Here is a 20,651-nt window from a genome sequence, read left to right as displayed (position 1 = left end):
CTAAATGACCTGCCCCAGCTCAGGCTACCAGTTGGTAGCAAATACAAGACCAGAACCTGGGTCTCCTAACTTCTAGAACGAGGGTCTTTCTGCTACATCCCTATGACACAGTGCGACTGAACTGGAATCATCCTGTCCCTAATGGTGCCACTTTTCCTCAGGAAAAGAGAATAAAGGATGTTTTGGGGGATGGAGTGGGGCATGCGCTGATTAATAACTTCAAAGAGCTGTAGCTTGGCTGGACCTACAATTGACCATTGGACTTGGCCTTGAATCCCAAGTGTCTTCATATCAATAGGTTGGATTTGCCCAGCCCATCAGCACTGGTATGCAGAATTCCCTGCCAGGGTCCAGCGCAGACCGAGCCCATGGGTACACCAGTGCACACCCAGCTAAGTGATTTCAACTCAAGCCGGTGCATGCTGTGGTTGGAGAGAAGCCTCCAGATGGAAAAGACAGGCAGACAGCTAGCTGATTAATGACTGAATCAGATTCTTCTCAGTGAAAGATAGAAAGAAGCTGGGTGTCATCAAGACACAACTAGATGATAAGATGATCAATCAATGAGTATTTATTGGGGGGCCCGTAGGCCCATCATCATGCTTACAGAAGACCTTCTCCTCACAGAGCTTATTGTCTGACTGAAACAATGAGACATAAACACGTGTATAAACAGAGAACAATCTAATTCTATGCCCCATTGTATTTTTCTCCAGGCTGTAAGGTTCAGGAAAGGATGTGAGTAGTGTTAGTTTAGAGAACTTTGGGAGACACAACTGCTATCTTCAAATGAGATGAAGAGAGCTGCTGTGTCCCGTGCTGTCCCCAAGAAGAAAGGAGCAGGGCGGCCATTTGGAAGGCTCTGTTAATAAGCTGAGTCGTCCAGAATGGTAGGGCTGGCCGGTGGGGCAGAGGGCTCTTCATAGTCAGAAATGTGTGGTCACAGCTACACAGGAACCTGCCACGGACACACAGAACGTGGCCCAGTTTGGGAAGGGACATTGGGATGACCTCGGAATTCCCTTCTTTCCAATTCACGGATCCTAAGATTCGTATAAGAAAGGATTACAATACCTGTCGAAGATGGTCAGAAAGTAAAATAGTAAAAATAGTAAAAACACAATGTCACTTCTTGCAGCCTCCTCCATCTCTCCAACTGATAGAGAAGGAAGGTGATGCCTGCCTGCCCCAGGGGTTGTTAGAGGGGGTGAGTAGGTTGGTCTGTGTACAGAGGAAACAGGCGTTCATGGGAGGACACATTGAATGCAGATGTGGGGGTGTGGCCAGTGGAAGCCAATGAGGAAAAGGCAAGGAAGAGGCCTCTGGAGTGATAGGACTCTCTATAACTACACAGGATATGACCATAGCAACTATTATATACCGAGCCCTTACAATATGCCTTGTACTTCATGCATATTATTCTCCCAACAACTCTAAAAATAAGCAATCTATGCCTACTGTTCAGGTGAAAACTAAACCTCAGAGAGGCTGTACAGCCAGCATGCCGTGGAAGCTGGCTTTGTGTCTCTGTTCGTGTGACTCAGAGCCCAGGTGCTTAAGCAGCAGGTGGTGGCACTGTCCTTGACTTAACCGCACAGGTGACCCCAGACCAGGGTGGAGTTGGATCTGCTGAGCACTGTGGGCAGAGCTCTCTTACCTTGACCACGTGGAGCTTGGGCAACAGATTGCAGTCAGCCAGCGTCAGCTCATCCCCGTCCAGGAACTTGCGCCGGGACCCCTTGTCATCGTCCCCGCGAGTGTTGGCATCGATCTCCTCTGGCAGAGGGGTGTTCAGGTAGTCATCCAGTTTCTTCAGTGCCTTCGTCAGGCCTCTCTCAAGGGCTGGCATGGGACAGCAGAAGAAGTGTCTTTAGTCAACCTTGCCAGCGGATACAGCCACGGTCTTCAGAGTAAAACAGTCTCTCCCAAATCATCACACTGTCAGCTCCCCACACACTACAGAACACCTGGCAGCCACGGAGGCTTAGGAAACGGTCAGAGATGCAGCTCCAAGAATGAACACTTACAAAGGAAGGTAAAACGAGGCAGAAGATGTTCATAGTCTTGCCCCAATAATTACCTCTCCAATCATCTATCTAGTCACAAGAGCAGAACAAAATACTCAAGGGAATAACTGCAGGAACTGAGTAGCCCTGTCATTCTACCCAGAGTCTCCTGGACCCTTCTAGTTGTGGGACACCAGCACAGCCGCCGTCCACCGGGACCCAGTTGGCTGGTCATGTTATTCACTAGCCACTGCACCTGTGTCATCGGCCCCGTCCCCAACAGCTATTCTTCCCAGCCTCTGGTTGACAGAGTGACACTGAGACCACAGGAATGAGTCCTCGGATGTTCATTCCAGCAGCTGAAAGGGGGGTGCTGTCCCTGGAGGAAGAGCCCAGCAGACGGTCTCTTGTTCAGATTTTCCCAGACGTGCCTGCTGTTAGCCACCCCTCACATAACCCGTGTCTGTCTTTCCATAGACGGCCTTTTGTTTGAGACAATGAAATGACACCAGCCCAAGATAAATCAACCGAATGTCTACTGAGATTTTTAAAAACAGGCTGGGGGTTGGACGTAGTTCCTCAATACTTCCTTCTCCCTGGTGTGGCATTTGAACTTGGACTTCCTCATCTGCTTTGCATTTCCAGTTTGAAAGAATAGAGTGAGCGGGGCTGGGGAAAAATTCTTGCCTTGCCCTTTGTCACTGTCTAGACGAGGCTGGGATTGCAAGTCTATTCAAGAGCCAGAGCAAAGGGTGGGTACTCGACAATACTCACTATGCACCCCCTCCACGTCCTTGTGACTTATATTGGTTTTGTTTGCTCCTCAAATCCTTCTACCCTTTCCAGTTTGGGAGGTTATGACAAAATCTTAATTATAATGAAGAAAGAAAAACAATCTAAGAATACTTGCGGAAATGTAACCAACTGATATCCAAGAGAAAGAGACATATGAGGGGAAATGAGACATTGCAAGTTCTGACTCCACATGTCGTGTGGCGATCTGGGCAGGCCGTTGCTCAACTCTGTGCCCAAGTCACCCGGCCTGGGAACTCTCATGACATTTGAAAGAAGAGGCCTAGGACAACAACTGAAGCCCCTTGGGAGGATTGTTCCAGGTAGTTACAGAACAGTCACAGAGAATATAGTCAATAATAAGGTAATAACTATGCACAGAGAATATAGTCAATAATAAGGTAATAACTGTGCACAGTGTCAGATGGATACTAGTTGTATTGGAGTGGTTACTTTTTAGGTTATATAAATGTCCAATGCCTGGGGTGTGTACCTACTACTAATATAACATTATATGTCCACTGTGATTGAAAAATCAAAACTATTTTTTAAAAAAATTAAACGGTCTCTCTAGTGATCTCTTGAGATGGAAGGGTGAAATTTGTCAAAGGGCATGGTTATTGGCCTTAACTCACCCCTGCGACAGACCACGTCACCTACCAAGGTGGCTTATTCTGAGAATGTGCCAGTGTGGTCACTGACGTCTGTGGGCCTTGGGTCAGGAATGTAAAGGCTCAGGTGGTGGTCATTATGGTAGGAAGAAGAGGCGACTGGGCAGTAGGGATGTGGCCATATGTCCCGAGACTAATGCTGTATTTAAATCTTGACCCTGCCCAGGGTGAATTTAACTCGAGGCTGCTAAGGCTTATGCCTCAAGGCCCCATAACTTCACAGGCTCCTTCCCAGGCCTTGAGGTTGACTGTTAAAATTCCTTATTAGTACTTATTGTATTGGCTTCAGATCCTACACTTCTTGGAAGCATCCCTCACTTGGCACTCACTAAGTGTGACCTTGGGCAAGTTTCTCAACTCCCTCGAGGTCCGGTTTTCCCATCTCAACTACGGGACTAAGACCCTCTGACCCTCCTAAAGCCACTGGGAGCATCAACTCAGATTCTGCAGGGTCAGCACCTGTTCCCTAGTAGGACACCAATTAATGACAGCAACTGCTCTCGCATCACCAGATGGGACACTCACCCTGCTCTCGGTCCCTCACCCCGTACCCTGGGTCAGTATGTTCCTGGAAAATCCAAGGTGTGGCAGAGACTGAGAGCTGCTAAGAGGCTCCAGTGATGAGGCCCGATCCCCAGAGGAGAAAGTGAACAGGCCAGAGTGGGAAGCTTTGCTTCTCTGGCTGATTGGAGGTACAGTCCCAGCCCTGCCTCTCACATTCCCTCGGGGTCCTCAGGGATACATCAGAGGGAAAGACATCGCAAGCCTGTGTGCTAACACGCACATGTCATCCAATCACCAGTGCCAGAGCTAGTACATCCTCTGCCAGTTCTTTCTGTCCTACCTGCCAGCTCGCTCCTCTGACCCTGGTTCAAACTGGCACCCTAGAATTTAACTATTTCTTCCGGCTGAGGGCACCCAGGTCCTGAAACTGTTGGTGTTGAACTTCTGCTCTGGGGTGAGTGAGGGGGATATGGAAGAAACCAAACTGACAAGAAGAGGTTAATTGCTTCAGTGTTCTCATTTAAAACCCTCCCTCCAGAAAACTTCTTCTGAGTAGCAGGGCGGGTTACCCCCAGACCTTCGCAAGCAAGCCTGAAGTCAGGGGGCCCCGAGAATCGGGGCCACTAACGTCCCGGGGCACTTGATGGCTACCTAGCCCTTTAACTGCTTTCTGCCCTCCCCACCCTGCCCTGCCCAGATTGATTCTGTACCACACACAAATGCACTACGTAAAATATGTGATGAGGAAACAAGGGAGAATAGTTCATAAATATTCTCAGCCATATGCAAACAATCTCAAATTTATTTTTCTCTTTTTTTTTTAAGGAGGAAAAAAAAATCCACCCATTCCATGATCACTTCCAGACTCATTGAGGTTGATATTACATAAGACCCAATATTGTTTTCTCGTCATAGAGAAATAATGACTTGGAAATAGCAATTTGAGCTAAGAAAATAACAGGCTCTTACCAGGGCCCGGAGGCTGAATGGGGACCCGAGAGCCAAGACCCAGGCTCAGCCTCCAGCAAGCTCTTGCAAGCTCAGCTCAGCCCCGGCTCACTGCACGCTTTGTGCCCCGAGGGTGCCGATCAGCAAGCAGCCATACAGACCCCTCGGGGCTCGGATTTACTCGGAACAGAGCAGAGCAGAGGCCAAAGGTGGTCTTTGAAAGGAAAGGCCGGGGCTGCTGGACTATCGGTTTCTCTGGCACATGAACTTGCGGAGCGATAAGAACGGAGGGTCCACCTGTGACCGACATCTGCAGTCTGGATGGGGGGGCTTGTTCAGCTCTCCGCGGAAGAGATCGCGGTTATGGGGGCGCTGGTCCCAGGCCGAGCACTCTCCCATCCGCTGGGGTCCTCTTATCACTCTAATCCTCCTCCCCGGCACCGGCAACAAATACCCTTACTGAATTTCTGAAGTTGTTTGTGCCATCAGGCATTGAAATACACAAGGAAGCTATTGGGATGGGAATCAGGATTCATCTCCACTTCACAGATAAAGACAGGGAGGGAGTCTTGGGCCTTACCCAGGACACAAAACACATGTGCCAGCAAACTGTTCAAACTGCTCCTGACGACCTACGGAAAAAAAACGTACCTGCCTTTGTGTTTAACTGCGTGGTTTTCTTACAAGCTCCCAGCCCCTGGGTGGTGGGAAAGCAACCGCGATTTAGTGCGTTCCGGATTATAACCTAGTCTGGTGTAATAATCTAATAGTCCCTCCAGAGGATTCTCAAGTCGCTTTTGCATAAAAATGCTCGGTTTCTCAGACAGCCTCCCCGTCTGCTCTTCTCCCTGAGTGAATGAGGTTGGGGGGAGGAGGCTCCGGGGACCTCACTGCACAGGCCCCGGGGAGATGGGGGTCCTGGGATCTAGGGGGTGGAAGGTTTGGGGAAGCTAACACAAGTCGTTCCTGTCACACTGAATCTCCCCTCTTTCCAAAGTAACTGAGGGATGTTGCCCCTAAGGTGGTGGTCAGAGGTGGGATCCCTCCAAAACTCTGGACGGATGCCTCAGAAAAGTGCTGCATGGGGCTTTACAGACCTGTCTCTAGTTCCTTGACTCCCTCCCCTGTCTGTCCCCAAGTCCCCTGGGCAAGAAGGGGTGGCCTTTCCTGTTCATTTTCCTATGTCCTATAGGCCGTCTACCACCAAGCAGCAAGCCTTCCTGTGAGCTCGCTCCTCCAGGCCTGGTTTGTCATATGCTCAAAATAAGAAAGAAAGGCATTTAGAACATTTTAAGACAATAGTCTGGCTTGCAAAGCTACTGTCTTGCTGAAGATTCTATTTTGAATATCAGACGCTAAATATTGAATTCCTTTTTCTTTCTTGGAATTCCTCTACAGAAACCCCCATCTCTCCTGGGGCTGATGGATGCCTAGGACAGACTAGAATCATGAACTCAGAAAGGCAAGGCAAAAATTATTTTCAAAATAGCAGGCCTACTGTATGAGTTGGGAGGAAAACCAAGATACAAAAACAAGCTGTTGGGCCTGGTCTGTGGTGGCTCAGTGGATCAAGCCTCGGCCTGGAATGCTGAGGTCTCCGGTTCGAAATCCCAGGCTTGCCCGGTCAAGGCACACACGAGAAGCAACTACTATGAGTTGATGCTACCCGCTCCTCCTCCCCCCTTTCTCTCTCTCCTCTCCCTAAAATCAATCAATAAAAGAAGTCTTTAAAAAATAGAAAATAAAAATAAAAACGGGCTGTTGGATTCTAAAACGTCAACTTCTTCCACTCTGCAAGGTGTCTCCAGGTACCAAGGACCACCCCACAGCTCCCTGGGGGCCCTTCCAGCCCGCTGTCTTCTTTGAATGCCGCAGACCTTCCCTACACACCCCTGCTCCGCTGCCAGGAGTGTGGCCATCAGAATATCACTCCGCATGACCAGCCCTCCAGCTCATTTGATAACGTATCTGTGCTCTGCTATTAATGCCTGACGCCAGCTGGAAGCTGCGGTGACCGTGCCTGCGTCCAGCAGGAGAGAGCCCACCAAGACCCTTCACAGCCTTTCTCAGTGACAGATACCAACTCTGCCTGAACTCGGACCCAGGCTTCCCCATTGTCTGTGTGACAGCTGAGCCATCCACTTGGGAAGAACGCTAGACATTGAGATGTACCCGGAGGACTGAATGGAGTCTTTACTCATCACATTCGCATTTGAAACCCAGGTCGATACAACCAAAGGATGAAAACAAAAGACGCAGCCGTGCTTCAAGAGAGACCACAGCAAATGTTTCTCTGGCCATCCTATATTCTTGAAGAGAAAACACAAAGACGGCCACACCGATTGACATCTGATCGTTTCAAATATGAACGGTAATGCCATGGGAGCAGGAAAAAGAAACTAAGCATTTAATATCACCTCTCCCTCACCTTTTGGAGGAAGAAGTCTTTCTACAGAAATGCAGAGAGGTCCAACTGCAAGATGGCCAAGGCCCAAGGTCCCGGAGAGAGGGGGCAACAGCAAAGCCCAAGAGAGTGTCGAGGGGGGCCAAGGGGTGATGCAGGCCAGGTGGGCAGAAATGTAGATGCCGCTTTCTGAGGCACAGAATAGATGGGCTAAGAGAAGTTTTAGGACACTTGACTTTGTGGTGGGCTGTGCGATACCTTGACCCCTTCTGTAAATATCTACATTAATCTTTCTACCTTGGGGAATTAAAGTCATATAGCTTTTCTTCCTTGTAAAAACCCCCAAGGAAATGATATGGTGGCCTATTTATAGACAGGTTACATGAATATGAATGACCAAACAGAAGCAAACATATCAAGCAGGTGATAACTAAGGGCCACGCCCTCTGATCCATAGCGACCCTTCTGAGCACATAACTCGTTAGGGGTGGCTGATTCCCCTGGTCCTTTTATCTCTTCAAATAATATCTAGGCCTGGGTTTGTTTGTTTGTTTTTTTGTATTTTTCTGAAGCTGGAAACGGGGAGAGACAGTCAGACAGACTCCCGCATGCGCCCGACCAGGATCCACCCGGCACGCCCACCAGGGGCGACGCTCTGCCCACCAGGGGGCGATGCTCTGCCCCTCCGGGGCGTCGCTCTGTGGCAACCAGAGCCACTCTAGCGCCTGGGGCAGAGGCCAAGGAGCCATCCCCAGCGCCCGGGCCATCTTTGCTCCAATGGAGCCTTGGCTGCGGGAGGGGAAGAGAGAGACAGAGAGGAAGGAGGGGGGTGGTGGAGAAGCAAATGGGTGCTTCTCCTATGTGCCCTGGCCGGGAATCGAACCCGGGTCCCCTGCACGCCAGGCCAACGCTCTACCGCTGAGCCAACCGGCCAGGGCTTAGGCCTGGTTCTTACAACACAGTGAGGCAGAAATGACAGTGAGGTTGTAGAATGTGGGAACAGGTCTTTCTCTCAGGTTTGGCTGGCCCTCCTCTGCTATGTTAGTATGTCACTGGTGTCATCAGGGAAGGACAGAGAGAGCCTGGGTGGGGGTGTCAGTAGCCCCGAACCGGATGTGCCTGAGAGGTCTTGTGCTAACAGACATGGTAGCAGAGTGATGCCCTTTGGTTGCCAAGAGACCCGGGTGTGAATCCCGCCATTGGTGATGGCTGTTCACCAGTTGTTATTAAAGCATTTTGTACAGCGTCTGGTGCCTGATGGAACTTAGCAGAAGAGAGCTATTATTATTACGGCTGTGGAGCTTGAGTTGATGAGAGAACAGGAAGGGAGGGGAGAGTGAGCGAAAGTCTAAGCAAGAGGCCGAGTCAAAGCAGAAGCGGTCGGAAGTGGAGCTTATGGGAGCGTCACAGCCCTTCCCACGTGCTCAGGGGGTGGCGCTCACTCTCACATTCCCCAGCGCCTTCAGGATCCCAACCCTCCCGGAATCATCTCTTCGGGTTTGGCGTTGTCCTCTCCAGGCGACGTGGGTGTGCCCAGTTTCCTTGGTCTGATAGTTTGGAAAATTCATGTCCACCTTCGGCATCAGACCAAGAGCACTGGACCTGGCCTCACAGCCCGGGAGAAGGATGGTTGTCAAACCGGCTCTGGTTATGAAAGGCCCAGGGGCTTCCATGCAGGAAGCAATGCCAGGTCTCCGTTTCCAGGCACTGGTGAAAACAGGAAAGGTGGGAAGACCAACAGCGGTTTGCGAGAAAGCAAAATGTAACAGCAACTTCAACACATTCCCTGTGGGGCCCCTTGTGCTGGGTCAGAGTCAGCGGGGCTTGACAGGAGGCGGAGGCTCACGCTGCCCTGACTTTTATGGGTTTGTTCTAGAGAGGATCTCGGCCTTGAATGGGAGGAGTGCAGATTACAGGACAGACTCCCATGCTTCTTTCCAGCCAGAAGCCAGCAGATGATTCTTTACTCCTAAGGCAGGGTTCAAGTCCTACCACAACGGTGAGTTGGGATACGAGACACTGTTGGATGTCGCCACTCCACTTTGGTGGACAGAGTCACCCAGCGCGTGGGGCGCTCTGACGTATTTCTCAGGAATTCAAGGACCCCAACTTGAGCAAGAGGCTGATCTCTGTATGGCTTCCTCCCCAAGCCTTGTAGGGGATCAGTGGGAAGAATCATCTTTATATATATTTTGTGGAGCATATATATATATATATATATACACACACACACACACACACACACACACACACACACCTCCACAAAATCAACCTGAGCTTTGTTCTATGTTCAGAAGTATTATTCCCAATAACAAGAACAAAACCTTTTTTTTAAAGGCAAACCTTTGGCTGTGTTTAAAACACGGTAAAGAATTGACAACGCCAGCCCGCTCGTCACAAGGTTTTTACTGTTATTTTTTTTCTTTTTAATATAGGAAGGGAAATGCTGAATGGATAGTATAGACAGACCAGGGCTCAGAGAGATTTCTGAGTCTCCTCAAAAAGCCACAGTGAATTTGAAGACAAAGATAATCACTCGGGTCTTCAAATTGAGGTTTTCTTTTGTGTACACAGTCTGTACCATGTAAGCGCCCCAAATGTTTATTTATCAACAGGAGGAGAAAGAGAGACAGAGAAAGACTGACCCTGAACGGAGCCAACCCCAAGAAGAAACTTCAGAAATCACCAGGGAGGGCTGCTGCTGGAGCCGCCAGGAGAACCTGTGTTCCCCATTAAGGAGCCCCACCCAGGCTTCAGCGGTGGGGCGGTGGCGACCCCTGCTGGCCGATCCTTTAAAAGAAAACCCTTCTGCATCTTGCACAGCGAATGTGTGTGTGTTTTCTATTAGGCTTTCCAGAAACTCATAAATGGTTGTAAAACCCATTGTGCTAATAGAAAGAACGACATAAATGCTGACTGAAGCTATTAATGCTGGTTGTAGTTTATGGAGCAGACTGAATCAGGCTGAAAACTGTGAGTTTTTTTTATGGTGACTTTATAACAGGTTATTTTTAAGTATCAGGCCATAGATTAGGTTTAGTGCTGAGGTCCAAACATCTGACATGAGCTTGGTCAGGGGAGATTCTAACCTTCTCGGGGGGTCATCTGTTCCAGTGTTTAGACCTCGAGAGCTTCTTTTTCCACTCTCCCTCCCTCTAGACCCTCGGGCTGAAGTGATTTTTAACCACACGTTGTCTTGCTTTACCCTCAAACGCAATCTTTTATAGAAGAGTCATTGACAAATTGAAACATGGCCGTTGCGACCACAGCTCTAAATTTAAATAATTACTGGGTTTAGCCATTCTGTGACTGTCCTGAATTCTCTTCCGGCTGCCCATTCTCTGCTATGTTAACAGGTACCGAAGGAGTGCCCACCATGGGCCAGCTGTCTCTGTCCCTCTGGGATTGCTGGGTCCTCTGGCAAAGCTGGGTTGTTGAGTACATTTAGGGAAACACACATGCAGTTGCTTAGTCGGTTTCTGTTGGTTTATGAGCTGACTTGATCAGTTTCCTAAATGGCCCACCTACTCTTGTTTAAAAACTCCGCACCACATACAGTTTACATAATGGGTTACATTCTCTGTCCAGTGTACACAGGTCACGAGCACAGACCATGGGACTAGCAGCCCAGCCTGGGATCCTGGCTCTGCCATATACTGGCTGGGGCAGGCTGCTTAACCTCTTGTGCCTCGGTTTCCTCAGCTGCAAAACGGAAATCGTAACACAGCACAGCATATCAGGTGATGGTCAGTCACGCCTGCAGAAGGCTTAGAACGGTGCCTGGCATGCCACGCGTGGTTCTTCTGTGCAATTTGTGATGATGCTGATGTATAAGAATCAAAGCATACAAAACAGCTAGCAAGTCCTTAGCCCTGCAAGAAAATAGTCTGCTTGATAAATACTGTTCTTGACTCATCCTCCGCCCCGAGGAAGTCACCTAGATGAATGGTGCGTGCTCAGCTGGTCCTTTCGCTCTGACTCTGCTGCCCGTAACCACAGCCCCGCCAGGGTGAGCCTTCCTCCTAACAGTCCTGCGATGGGCAGCCTTCCAGGGGAGGTGCTGCAGGGGTTGGGGTGGCTGATACCTTTGCAGAATTTCCCAGATGTGCTACAATTGTAGCCTCCATCTCCTTGCTCAGAGCAGTTCACTGGGTGCCCTCAGTTGCTCCCACAAACATCACAGTCTGGAGGGGGAAGCTTTTCATTGGGTGTTTTAGCTGCATAGTTTCTGTTATGTGAGTACTGTATCTGTCTTCCAAAGTTTGAAGTAAGAGTGTAGCAGATTAAGAGTACAATTTTATACTTCTGATTGCCAAAATCTAGGTGGGGTAATGATACAAATTTCATCAACCCCCTAAGGAGAGTTTGAAATAGTGTATTTTATTTATTTTTAATTTTTTTGGCATGGCTAGATTAAATATTTCCACCACAGTTTTTTTTTTTAAATCACCTTAAGTTGAAAGGAAATTATATGCAAGAATTCATTCTTTTTAGATTCCCAAACTTTCAGCTGGATGACACCAAATGAGCAAGTTCTAGCCAATGAGATATAAGTAGGAATTTATGAATAAGCTTCTGGGAAAGAAAAGACCAGACATAATTGGCATTGCCTGGAACTCAGATGCAATGTCTGGAAGTAGAGCAACACTTTTGTGACATGAGGATGAAAGTCACAAGCTAAAGATGCAGAGCCAGGTGCTCCGAGGAACTGCATCCATGACTTCTTTGAGCAGCTATACTACTTAGAACTCTCTACTCTCTGGAATTCTTGTTATGTGAGAAAAGCAAACTCCTATTAAGAAGTAAACATTTACAAAGAGTTCTTAGAGCAGGGGATGGCACATTGTAAAATCCCATGTAGGTTTTTTTCTAAGTAAAATCAAATAAATATTTGCTTTAGCCTCTGTAATCAGGTTTCTATTATATGCAGCCAAACATAATCTTTGCCAATACACATAGATATTGCCAATATTTCATCATGACGTTATTGTTCTAGCATTGTGCAGAGTGGCTGGTACTGAACAAATGTTTTTGAAAAGATAAGCTCTCCAGTGGGATTTGAGGAAAAGTGCGGGACCCTAAAACGTGACTCTGGATGTCTCCATATGTTCACGCAACTGGCTTTATCCCGCGAGACGGCCTACAACGGCTCCCTTTCTCTGTGTAATGGTAGCAGCTGGTCTCTTGGGGATGGATTAAGGGAGTCCATTTGTTTGGACTGGCATGTCTTCTTGCAAGGTGCTTAGAGCTAAATGAGAAACACATGCCAGCGCCAACCTGTATCTCCTGCCAAATGACACAGGTAGAACTAAGGTCAGGGCCAGGCACGGGAAAGTGTTGAGTAAAACCTACCTTTGAGGTTCCCGCAATGGGAACAAAAGAGGGTAACTGTCAGGGTCACAGTCACCAAACAAGTGACCATCAGAGTTGGACCTGGATGTGGAAATCGCATGATTTGACCCCCCTTCTCCGGAATACTCAGGAATAAAGAAGGTTCTGGACATGGGCACAGAGAAACATTTTTGTTACTACAATTCAAGGGCTCTCAGAAAAATATTTTGACTTCTGGCTTCTGGCTGGATGGAGTATCACTAGAATTTCGTCTTCTGCGATTTCTCTTCTGATTCTTGAAGTTTCACCTCTAACAGTGAATATAATCCTTCTTTAGATGTAGTTATAAAAATAAACGTGACAAAACTACCATGACTACGCTGAGGATCTTCAGGAGAACTGTTCAGATTATTATACTCATTTTTTGATTGACTGGTTCTGACATTTTTGTGTTATTGTTTTCCCACAATGAAGCTCGATTTAATTTAATCTAACAGAGGTTGTTAAACTATTGCATATTCTCAGCTGGTAGACAGTTCTAGTCATAGAACATCAAAAACTTTAAATGAAGGCTCCAGAAGTTTCAAAGATAATCAAAAGAATGGCAATGCCTAAAATTTGGCCACAGGGTTAAAGGTGAGGGCCGGCCAAGCCGGAACAGGAAGTGGCTTGCAGGAAGTGCCCCTGACATTGATGAGTCAGGTTAGGCCCCTTCACTATCTCTCAGGTAAATAAGCAGACAGGGTAAGGGCATCTTGGAGTGTTTGGGTTATAGTTTGTTCATTGAACACATGTTATTGATCGCCTGCTGCGAGTCAGATGCTGAGCCGGGTTCTCAGGACAATAACAATGAATGGTCCCTCGTGGAGACCTCTGCCTGGAGCCCTGCTTCCCAAAGCCACCTCCTGGACCAGCAGCAGCAGACCCCCTGGGAGCTCTCAGGCTCACCCCAGACCCATGGCATCAGCACCTGGATTGTAAATCTTTTTTCAGATTAATTGGTATATGACCTTGTTTATTCAAAGAGATATAAAGAGATATAAAGACCCCCAGGGGACTCAAATGTATGTTCCAATGGAACAGTGGTCTGGATAACAAAGCCAGCGAAATGACAGGTCACTTGACACGTAAATCCTCAACTTACGCGCCTCTTTGGCTAGCGAGGCTACACAGGCCAAATTCTTGAGTGGGCTTGGGTGGGGGTAGAGGGTTGGGGCACCTTCCTGAAAGACAGCTCCAGAGCAGGCTTTTAAAGAAGGTTAAGGCTTGTAGAGTCAAAGTTCTGTATAGCACCTTCTTTTCTGCAAGAAATTATCCTCTCTAAGCAGCTGATAAATTCAGAAAACTGGACTGGATTTTACCCCTGGTTTCATCCTGGCATTTTACTATTATTTAGTTTGTAGAAAAAGAGTTTAGAACCTGAGAAATGCCTGGTGTGTCCCATATCCATTACTGGACAGTGGCCACTGGCCACATCACATCTTCCGAACCATGCTTCAGCTTTACTGGCATGAGGTAGAGAGAACGCTACCCCTCCCAGGCCAGGGAGGAATGGATTGGACAAGGGAAGTTTAGAACTGTGTCTGAAGATTTTTGTTAGAAGGTTCAGCACCCCACTGGGATTTCCCATTTTGTCAACATCAGCTCCAGCTCTACCAAAACCAGGGAACCCACTCTACATGCAATTTGCCCAGCACTATTCTCCACTGAACATTGACAGCGAATAGGGAGTTTTTCTCGGAGCTGTGCTCTGATCACAGACAAGGGGTTAGGAGGGCAGGCCTTGTTATAAATCAACTGTGATGATGAATTGTGGACATGCACACCCACATACACTATTGTGCTTAAAGGTGAAGCTGTGAGACCCATATTGTATCCTGTTACTGATACAACTTTACATGCAGGTGCATTTTTTTTTCAGATTAACTGGTATATGACCTTGTTTATTCAAAGAGATATACAATGGCCTCTGCTAGTGTACAGAAATTGCAGAACACATGTAAGCTCGGTGCGTGTGAAGAGAGAGGGAGGAAAGAGAGAACGATATTTAGCTTCCACGTGTAGACTACACAAAGACAAGAGGTGTCAGTTGCACAGGATGAGGTAAGGTAGCCAGAGGTGAAAAAGCATTTAGCTCTTGTTCATATTAGTTGTTTAAAGTTCCTTTATTCCCCAGGCCTTGATATGAGTCCAGGCCAGACTAGGAGAACTCATTCGGGTCAGACTGTGGGGAAATTCCACCACGTGAAATGGTGTTGGTGGTCTCTGCTCTACCCCAGCCCGGGAGCCCACAGAGCTAACACCCGCTCTTTCCACTAATGAATGCGCCCACCCACGCAGGACCCTCTCCATTCTCCCATCCGCCCCCTCCCTCCCGGAGCTGCCCCCTTTCACAAGCCACGTGGCCACCAACTGGCCTTCCTTGTGACTGCCCAAGGATTCATTCCAGGAGCAAGGTTTGTTAAGTTATAATTTGCTAGCATCTGCATCCGTAACCAGGATGCAGAATGAACCAATTCAAAGACCCTCTGGAGGAATCCCGGGGCCGTGAGGAAATAACGCTCCTGCCGGCCGCCTTGCTCCTAGGACCCTGCGCGTGTGAGGGTGTGCGTCTGTTCAGGACGCGCCAATCCTCCGAGGTGGGTCCCTCGGAGCCCAGGCTATTTGTTTTTCCTTGTAAGAATGCTAATCAAAGCAAAACTTCAACCCAACAAACAAACAAACAAAATACTCCGGGGTTGGCTATTTGCACGCGCAGGGGTGGCCAAGGAAGGCGGCCTGAAGGGTTCCTTTATGACCAGAGGCGTTTCGGAACGGAGACAGCAATGGCTGCTTTATGAGGAAGTGGCAAGACAGTCACCTCGTTATCCTCACCACTGTGGTGGTCCGGGGACCACCCGGGAGCCTGCCCCCATGATAACAGCCCGGGCTCAGTGAGAGGTCTTCTTCCAGGGAACCAGTTGTCCTGAGTTGGGACACAGCTGTCTTCCTCCAAACACCTCCCCCCTTGGAAAGTGGGTTGTGTTTCTGGCAGACTAGACGCAGAGTCCCACTGCCACCTCCGGGACTTGTGTTTCTGAGCAGCCTGATAATCACTCACGTTCCCGCTACTTCTGACCCACTGCTCGAACGCCCAGCTCGGAGCACGAGGCTGCATGTGGGTGGGTGGGGGCCGGGCCCATCCCCTACCCCCCAGAGAGGCCGATCCTCCAGACTGAGCCCACCCTATAATGTGGGGGCCGGGGGCCCGGGGCAGGCAGGGAGGAAGAGGAGAAGGCAAGTAAGCACCTTGTGATTGAAGTGGGTTGAAATAATAAATACACACGCTCTCTTTTAAACAGGGCTCGCCACATCCTGGGGAATCTGGAAAAATGTTCCACCTCGCCTCCCCGACACCCTCCTCCAGCCCTTGCCCCTGACAGCAGCTTGCTTTCATGCCGCCTGGAGAGCAAGCTCGGGCCTTTGATAGTCAGGGGCTTGTTAGTTCTGGGCTAACAGCCCTCCCAGGCCGCTTTGAATCCTTTCAGACACTTTTCTATTTTAGGTCAAGGAAGTTCATAAAAGTAAAGATTGGAGGTGGTGGAAGAGGGAGAGGAAAAGGAGGAGGAAGAAGTTGGGGGCAGCTTGTCATGAGGCGGGCAGCCAGCGACCTCTGGGGAATCCACCGGGATTGGTGACATGCCTACCTTGGATGTGGGGGACAGATGATGGAAGGGGGCTTTGAGTCCCCAAAGGAGGCTTGGGCTCTTCGGGGAACCCCAGCCAAAACTTAGGCAAAGCTGAGGCTCTGTACGCAGATGCTAGAAAATATCCACAGGCCTCCCATGAGGAACGCGGTTGGCTGTGTCTAGCGCTGATTCCTCCAGCGGCCAGAAGAGGGCAGCACACGCTTCTACATTACACTAAAAGCCAGGCTTGCCTTGAGGAGGATCCCTAAAATTAACAACAGCGGCTGCCATAGCTGGGACATATTGGTGCTTACTGCGTGCCAGGGTCTGTCCTTAGTGCTCTGTTGCATTAATTCATTTAATTAACGTGACAATGCGACAAGAAAGAGCCCTGTTGTAATCTCCCTATTGGAGATGAGGAATAGAAATTAAGAGCACTTGCTGTTGTAGCCTGTAGGACTCCCTAAAACAGAGCCGGGCAGGTTCTAGTCCGAAGGTCAGATCCAACCCACCGCCTATCTTTGCACTACCCAAGGGTCAGATCCAACCCACCGCCTATCTTTGCACTACCCAAGGGTCAGATCCAACCCACCGCCTATCTTTGCACTACCCAAGGGTCAGATCCAACCCACCGCCTATCTTTGCACTACCCTCACGCGAAGAGTGGCTTTTACATGTTAGGATGGTTGGGGGAAAGTCAAAAGAGGAAGAGTATTTCCTGACTCCTGAAAATGATGTGAAATTCAAATTTCAGTGTTCGTAAATGAAGCTTTCTTGGAATCCATGGTTGACGTATTGTCAGGGGCGGAGCGGGGCAGTTGTGACTGCCTGCAGAGTCAGTCTGCGGAGTCCAAAATATTTACTGTCTGACCCTTTCCAAAAAGAAGTTTGCCAGCCCTGACCTAAGAGATAAGTGCCCCCTCCAGGCAGGAGAGGCAGACAGAAGTGACGCTCTCCTGGGTGTGGGGTTAAGACGGCTATCCCAGGAGATCAGGAAGCACTGTTGACCTTGACTCTCTTTCCAACAAGGTGGCTCAAGGTCAAGCAGAAGGGAAGGCTTAACACTTCACTACAGGAGCCTAAAGGAAGCAATAGAATGTCTGATTTAGAAAGGGCTGCACGAACGAACTACCATATTGCATCAAGACTAAGATGCACGTTATTTTCACATGTGACACCTTTGAAAGCCAAATATTACAGTTTAGGTGAAAGAATTTTTTTTTTCTACTTGAAAGCATCTTTTATTTCTCAGTGGTACATAAAATAATAGTGTCTTACAGTAGATGACACCTTAGATTAGGCTGTTCCTACCTCCAAAGGTTCAGCCTCTTTTTGGACCGTCCCACTGATGGGACACTCACTTCTTTAGTTGGCGGCCCATTCTATAAATTTCATTGTAAACTTCTTAATATTGAACTGAAGTCTGTGAGCCTCAATTTTCTGTACCTCAAATGGGGACGGTCTTGTTTAACACATTTACCTAAAGCGTCTTATGGATGTTCCTACGCGGGAGGGGTTTGTGCCGGGAGGAAGGCTCTTTGAACACTGGGGTGGGGAGGAGCAGAGCAGAGTGCAGGGGCAGGGAGTTCGCTGGTGTGGCTCCCCCGGACAGGCGGCAAGGTACCAAGACAGGGATGAGCTGGTGTGGGCCCCAACCACGGAGAACACGGCAGGGGAGGGCAGATGTCCAGGGCTACACACGGGTTCTTTTTCCTGCAACATCATCCAGGAGCCTGGCCCACTGCGGGGGCACCTTTCAGAAGAGACGGAAACAGGAGTGATTTGCAGATTCAGGCCTGAATGGAGGAAGGAGACAGGCAGGAAGGAGGAATGCAGCTCAGCCTGTTTGCCGGCACTTCCTCTCAGATGAGCTCCAGGGAGAGGATGAAGGGAAAGATAGATGGAAGAGGCAGGAGGAGTCAACTGATACTGTGATAAGAGCCACACGTAACCCTTCAATCACATGGCCGCCAAGCATGATCTGCATTGAGAATTCATCCCCCTGGTGAGATGAGCCTACTGAGAGATCTAGACTACCCCAAGAGCCTTCAGGGCATGTGGGTACGATGACCAGCTTTCTCAGAGTCGATCCCGGGAAGTGAAGCCACTGATACAAGCCTTAGAGAAAAGGAAACTTCAACCCTTATTTGGAAACAGACGCTTACTCAGAGAACTTCGCGGTTAATGGTGACCCTTGTTCTAGCAAAGGGTCCAGGGCCAGCAGGTGGTGGGGTGGGGACAGTGATACACCCTCCTTCCCCCTGCGGTGGCAACCAGGTTTGGGTTTGGACTGAGGAGGAGAGGGAGCAGAAGGCTCAGCCCCAGCCGAGTGCTTTTCATCAAGGGACATGTGTCCTGGATTTTCTGGGATAGTACCAGTTTCTTATCATTGGGTTATTTCCAATGAAGGCAATTTCTTAGACCTCTGACATTCAGCTTAGGAAATATGGCCACTGCACTTCTACCTAATGAAGGACAAAGCTGGCGGAACAACTCAACCCGAGTATGGGACCTGTCGTCTGAACACCTAGCACCGCATCCAGCCCAGCCCCCGTTCGCAGGGAAAGTTTTTAGGAAGTTAGAAGGATTTTATTAAGGCAGATATTTTAGGAGGAGTATGTTAAGAGATCACAGTGTCTTCCATAGAGGTCAGGGGCACATCTGTGCAAACAGAGCAAGGGGACCTGTCAGTCATAATAAAAAGAGACAGGCGTCGGCAGGCTGTTTTTAATCTTGGAAAGGATGAAGAGGGAACAGGGATGTTGGTGACATGGGCCTGAGGCTGCGGGGAGGTCGCGTGAGTCCCCAAGAGAAGATGGGGAGAAAAAAGAAAGAGAGACAACCCATCTGCAGGAAGCCGGTCTCCCGGAGGCTGTAGCCAACAGGAAAGGGAGTCACAGAAAATAAGGTATCACTTCTCCGTGCCTACGACTCAAGCCCCCAGACCAGGGATAGTTGCCATTCTTCTGGGAGGTCAGTTTGTTTTTGTCTTCTGGGAGAACCAAACTGTAGCCGACCAGGGGTCCCCTCTGACTTCTCGGGCCCCCCCTGTCTGCCAGGTTGAAGCCACGTGTGGGGTCGGCCACCTGTCTTGCGCGTTGAGGCTCTGGGGGCGGTTTTTACTGTTCTAGCTCACCCTGCGCTCTGTTTTATGGTCCCCCCTGTTTTTCTTTCTCACCTCCTTCCAAGGTATGTGGCTTCACTTTACGTGCCCCCATGAGCGGCTATAAAGTCTTTCCGGAACAAGTGGAGACTAAACTTGAAAACAGAAAGAAGGACCAGGATGCAGAGACTGAAACGCGAGAGGAAGCCAGACCCGGAGAGCGAAGAGACGGCGGGATTCCACAGGAGCCTTGAAATTCCCCAGATCATCCCAATCGGGCCAGACACCATTCAGCACAGAAATAGACGGTGCCAGCAGTTCGAGATGTGCGTCAGATATGTGGGGAAAAGGACTGTGGCAATGTGGTGAGGAAAAGCCATGAAGCTGCACACACTGTATGGATTAGAGGAGAGCGTGGGGCTGGGACTTCTTAGACCGGAGAAGGGGAAAGAGAGCCAGCCCCTCCGAGGCGGGAAGTGGGCGCGCAGCCGGATGCTGGAGGGGATGTCCGGATCCGATGGAGTAGGAGACGTACTGGGTTCTTCTCTTAGTCTGCCTGCCTACACACGCCCACGTTCTCTCCCACCGGAAAGAAAATGGGGGAAAGGACGTAAGAACACGACCCGTGTCTGGGGAAACGGGGTAGGGGCGGGAGAACATTTAAAGGCGCTTTGAAAATAAATGAGTCAGAGTCGAGAACTAAAGATGCACATCAGATCCATTTGGGAATTGCCTGGAACACGCATTACGTTCAAAGAGTGAAATCCACCAGTAGGTCGCATAGGATTAAAGGATAAAGAAAAGGAGAGATTGTGAAATATAAACTTAGTACTGTATGCCCAGGTTAGGGTAAGAAGCTAAGATGAATTTCTTGAAGGCCAGGGGGTTTTGGCAGAGATTTCCAGAGTCTGTTCCGACGGCAGTCTGAGGGCACGAAACGCAAAACAGGAGATGGGTGTGCAGAGGAATGGGCCCAGACTCTCTACCATACGATGGAGAGGTGGGGTGACAAACCTCTCAGGGGAAGGGGTAAGCGAAGGAGCTGAACAGATGTCCCAGGGCAAGAGGGACAGCGAGCTGCTGAGTGTGGGCCCCCTGCCCCACCTAGTGTCACCGGGGGTCTGTGTGGCACGGTGGCGTCCCAGAGCGCAGTGCAAGGAGCAGTGCCAGGATGTGAGGGTTTTTAACAGCAACTCGTTCAGAAAGAGACGGGAGGCCACCAGG

The 20,651-nt window shown here is 49.3% G+C and overlaps 1 protein-coding gene across 2 annotated transcripts in view; it reads right to left on the bottom strand.

Annotated features, from left to right (window-relative positions):
• CLIC5 (chloride intracellular channel 5) overlaps window positions 1-20,651 on the bottom strand; it is a 173,701-nt gene that overhangs the window by 14,926 nt on the left and 138,124 nt on the right. For both annotated transcript variants that reach the window (XM_066359285.1, XM_066359286.1), the window contains exon 5: window positions 1,658-1,842. In XM_066359285.1, the coding sequence (XP_066215382.1) occupies window positions 1,658-1,842 (185 nt within the window). The remainder of the gene's footprint in view (window positions 1-1,657; window positions 1,843-20,651) is intronic.

Source organism: Saccopteryx leptura, chromosome 1, assembly GCF_036850995.1.
Source record: "Saccopteryx leptura isolate mSacLep1 chromosome 1, mSacLep1_pri_phased_curated, whole genome shotgun sequence".
NCBI classification, from domain to species: domain Eukaryota; kingdom Metazoa; phylum Chordata; class Mammalia; order Chiroptera; family Emballonuridae; genus Saccopteryx; species Saccopteryx leptura.
The sequence above is the reverse complement of the archived record's forward strand: the minus strand, read 5'-3'. Positions and strand labels throughout refer to the sequence as shown.